General features: G+C 31.6%; 1 protein-coding gene across 1 annotated transcript; it reads left to right on the top strand.

Annotated features, from left to right (window-relative positions):
- The first annotated feature begins 471 nt into the window (after nucleotides 1-471).
- LOC117176438 lies at nucleotides 472-2,868 on the top strand. The gene is made up of 2 exons (XM_033366678.1): nucleotides 472-885; nucleotides 2,683-2,868. Exons 1-2 carry the CDS (start codon nucleotides 472-474, stop codon nucleotides 2,866-2,868), a joined length of 600 nt encoding a protein of 199 aa, XP_033222569.1.
- The last annotated feature ends 1,384 nt before the right edge of the window (nucleotides 2,869-4,252 follow it).

Below are 4,252 nucleotides of genomic sequence, written 5' to 3'. Positions count from 1 at the left end.
AATTAAAATTCGAAAATTTTTTCTAAAGCCTCCAGGGGACTTCGTTTTCGCACGAAAAAATTTTATGTGCCCTTATTGCATCCGGACCCACAATTTCTAAATATACTTATTGTATTTTATAACTGGCACACCGTGGGTCAAATTCTTATAGAAAAACGTCATACAAGTATATTAAAATGGTTATGTTCCTTAAAAATTAGTTTAAAAAATTTCAACAAATAATATAAAATTATGATAATGTAAAAGAGGATAATTCTATACGTCTACAAATTTAATACCTTTATTTTTAATACATTGAATAAATAAAAATAACAACGAATGAATAAAAAAGATAAAGATAAAACTAAGGGACCTCTAAATTATATCCGATTTTTTTTTAATTTATGGACTAAAAAGACTAATAGAAGTTTTACCTGCACAACTTGGCTATTAATTTTGATCATTTTTATTTTTACTTTACTGCAGGTTACTATGTGTATCATTGATAAATACTATCAACTCAAGAAGGGTCAAATTTGGATTGAAGTTTCCAGATTTTTAGAACAGAACGGAGTTAATCCATTGGGAATGGATGGTGAAGTAATATATGGCATGATTCAGCAACATCGAAGATGTGCAATGTCTATCAAGAAAAATCAAGAAAAAATACTTAAGGAGCATTACAAAAAAGAATCGGTGGCAGAACAAGAAAGTTTTACCAGATTGCGGAGGTCAAATTTGTCCTCTGCGTTAGAAGCCCTTAAAGAAATTGATTACATTCGCAAAACAACTGACAAAGAATATAAAGATGAAGATGAAAAAGAAAGAAGAAATTTTATTGAAAAAACACGAAATTTTTCTTCATCTGGCGATAAAAATTATCACAGGATCAATTACAACTTCATGGTGTGTATATATAATAACAAAGTTGAAATTACACTATAAAAATTCCACTTCATAATTATAAAATTTAAATCCTAACTGTTTATAGTTTCGTGGCCCCGGGTAATTACTTTTAAAGTTTCGGGCGGGTGGTTGTCGCTTGTAGTACGTCGTATTTTTTTCCAACGAGGCGAAGTAGGGTAGGGGAGGTTAAGGAAAATTAAAGAAGTGGAATTAGGGAAATTGAGTGGAGAAGTACAGGAAGTGAGGGAAATTTTGGTAAAGAAATTCGGAGAAGAAAGGCGAAATGAGGGGGTTGGAAAAAAGGGAAAAGTGTACTTTTTTTACTGAGGGGAACTATGGAGGGGTGAGGGAAAATGAGAGGAGTGGAATTAAGGGAATTATTGGGAGAAGTGGACGAAGTGAGGGGCAGTTAGGGGAGGTGAAGTAAGGGAAGTCAGGAGAAACTATTGGAACGGCGAAATTAGGGGAGCGAAGTGAGCAAAAATAAGAAAAGAGGTAGAGAGAATTAAGGAAGGGAAATTAGGGGAAATTTTAGGAAGGGAATTCGGAGATGAAGGCAAAATGAGGGGTTGGGAAAAATGGGAAGTGTTCGGAAATGAGGGATGGGGAAGTAAGGGAAATTATGGGAGGTGAAGTAAGGGGAAATGGTGGGAGAGAAAGTAAGGAAATTGGGGCGAAATGAGGGAAGGGAACTAGTATAAAGGAGTGGAAGTAAGAAGAGAGGAAATAGGAGACGTGTATCAAAATGATTGGAGGGGAAGTAGAGGAAGAGAAGGGTAATTATAGGAGGGTAAGTGATGGAAAATAAGGGGAGAAGAAGTAGTGAAAGTGAGGAGAAATGTTGTAGGGGAAGTGATGAGAGTATCAGTAGGGGAAATAAGCGGAAGAAAATAGAGGGGAAGTAGGGGAAATTACTAAAAATGAGGGTGAGTAGGAAATGGTAGGGATGGGAAAGTATGGAACGGGAGGTTTCAGCGACTTAATTAACGTCTTAACCCTTTGCGGCATATAATTTTCTATCAAACTAATTTTACGGATATATGCACCTTAGGAGACTTTCAGGGTCACTGATCACGAATCAGAAGTCAGATTTCCAAAATACAAAATGGCGGATCCAAAATGGCGAACAAAATTTTTAAAAGTTGTTGGGTATTTATAAAACTTGTTACTCGAGGGTTTCTGAGGTCGCTGAATACGAATCCAGAGCCCGATTTGTAAAATTAAAAATCGCAGACCCAATATGGCGAACTGGTTTTAAAATTTTCCCGTTATTTTGAATCCCGCATGTGGTACTTTTAAAATCTGACTTCAGATTCATTATCAGAGACCCAAAAAAAAACCAGATTCCAAATTCCATGAAAATTCATTATTTTTTTATAAAGTCGTCCGCCATATTAGATACACAATTTTGAATTTTGCAAAACTGCTTCTGGATTCATAATCAGCGACCCCGAAACCCCAGATTAACCATTTTTATTCTAATTTATTCAATACGTCGTTCAAAAATGAATTCTTTCGTAAAAAAGTGCGATTTACGAACTTTGTTTCTTTATACCTATTTATAATTTTACGCAATACGTTCGCAATCATTTATTTATATTCTACAATGCTTCAAATATGATACCAATCAGACTTTTTGGATAAGACTTCAAAAACATTGAATCTAGAGGAAAAAGTTGTGAATAAAAAAGGTGGTAATCTGGGTTACCACTATGCCGCAAAGGGTTAATAGGCTACGAAACCATTTTTTAGGAACGCGCGGCTTCTACTTTTACTAATTTTGTATGGTTCTTGCAGACTGTTTTAAGACAGAATTACACTATTCGTGATATAGAAACTCAGGATATGAATGTTGATCAATTCGAACTGATGCCAGTTTCACCAACAAATTCTGATCTATCTTACGGTACTTCAATTATTTCAACAAACAATGCCTCCGACTCAATGTTGTATGGAGGCTGTTCTTCAGTTTGTGATAAATAAAATATATTTAGTAACTGTTCAATCGTTTTTTCAAATTCAAAAAGACTAAGCCAATACAGTAGGGTGTCCAATAAAACTTTGATTCTTGCAAACGCTACCTCCCTAAATTTCTTCCTTATGGTGCAAAAAGTGCCATCAATTTTATGTTTTTTTTTTTTTATTGTGTAGAGATTTTCTTATTTTTCGTTATTTAAAGAAATATAAATTAAAGAGTGAAATGAATTTCAGGGAAAAAACGTTGAGGAACCATTTTAAGGCAACAATTGTTATGCAATTATAAATTTTCGTATTCTAAGTCTGATGATAACTTCAAAATTCTTCTTTTTGCTTCATAAAATATATAGGGCTTGTTCCTCAATACATAATAAATACTATGTAGGGATGAAAGAATATTTTCAACTTGAATTTGTAATTAAAACAGTCGGGACTAAGAAATATAATTTGCTGATCTAAAACCTAAAATTTTAAACAACTATTGATTATTTCAAAGTTTTGGAACACTTACATTAGAGACAAAATTAGATTTTGAGATCTGAGAACAAGTAAATAAGTATTAATAATTTGTTTTTCAAGTTGTATAAATCTAATTTTGCTAAGATTCTGAAGAAAATTCATTTTTTACAAAATGTTAGGAAATTTTCGCCGTATAGTAAGTCACTTCTCGAATTATTGCCGAAGGATTTGATTCCTAAATTCTTCCCCAAAAAGTCGATTTTTGTTTGACATCTTCAAAAATATATGTTTTATTACATGTTTGGAAACTTTTTTTCAAATTCTGAATTATTTGTTAATTTTATAAAAATTTCGAAGCTTTCTAAATATTTTTTAAAATTACTTCGACCTTTACCTAATATTTTTTTAAATTCTGGATCAATTTCCAAACATTTTGAATACCTTTTAAAGAAATTCGATATTTAGAAAAAATTTTATAATCTTGCAAAATTCCAAATTTTGTTTTAAAATCTTCAACATTTTATTTTGAAATTTTAGAAAATCATTTAAAATAAAAAATGTTCAAACTTTTTTCAACGGTAACATTAAATGCATTTTTCAAAATAAAAAATCGTTTGCAATTTTCCCAGAAATCTTAAAAAATTGGTTTTGATTTTCTTGAAACATTTGAAAATTATTAAAAACTTCTTTTTTCAAAATCTTCAAAAGTCTACTTTTTGTTTAAAATTTTTTTAAACTTTTCCAAGATATAACAGTATAATATATAATATAATATTAATAACTTTATATACTTTTTATTAAAAATCAAAATCTGTAAAGACTTTTTGAGATACAGTCTGTGAAGTTAAAGCGTGGGTGGCTTTACTCGCAGTCGGTAAGGTGTATCGACATGATTTTGGTGTCAAAATATTAAGAAGAGCTCCCTCTTTCA

The sequence above is a fragment of the Belonocnema kinseyi genome, chromosome 7 (assembly GCF_010883055.1).
Source record: "Belonocnema kinseyi isolate 2016_QV_RU_SX_M_011 chromosome 7, B_treatae_v1, whole genome shotgun sequence".
NCBI classification, from domain to species: Eukaryota; Metazoa; Arthropoda; class Insecta; order Hymenoptera; family Cynipidae; genus Belonocnema; species Belonocnema kinseyi.
This window is presented reverse-complemented; position numbering and strand designations above follow the sequence as displayed.

Bases quoted from the DNA above. Each gene is read 5' to 3' on its own strand.
- LOC117176438 (XM_033366678.1), top strand. From the start codon at position 472: ATGTGTATCATTGATAAATACTATCAACTCAAGAAGGGTCAAATTTGG. The intron at 886-2,682 runs GTGTGTATATAT...TGGTTCTTGCAG, and splicing joins GGATCAATTACAACTTCATG to ACTGTTTTAAGACAGAATTA.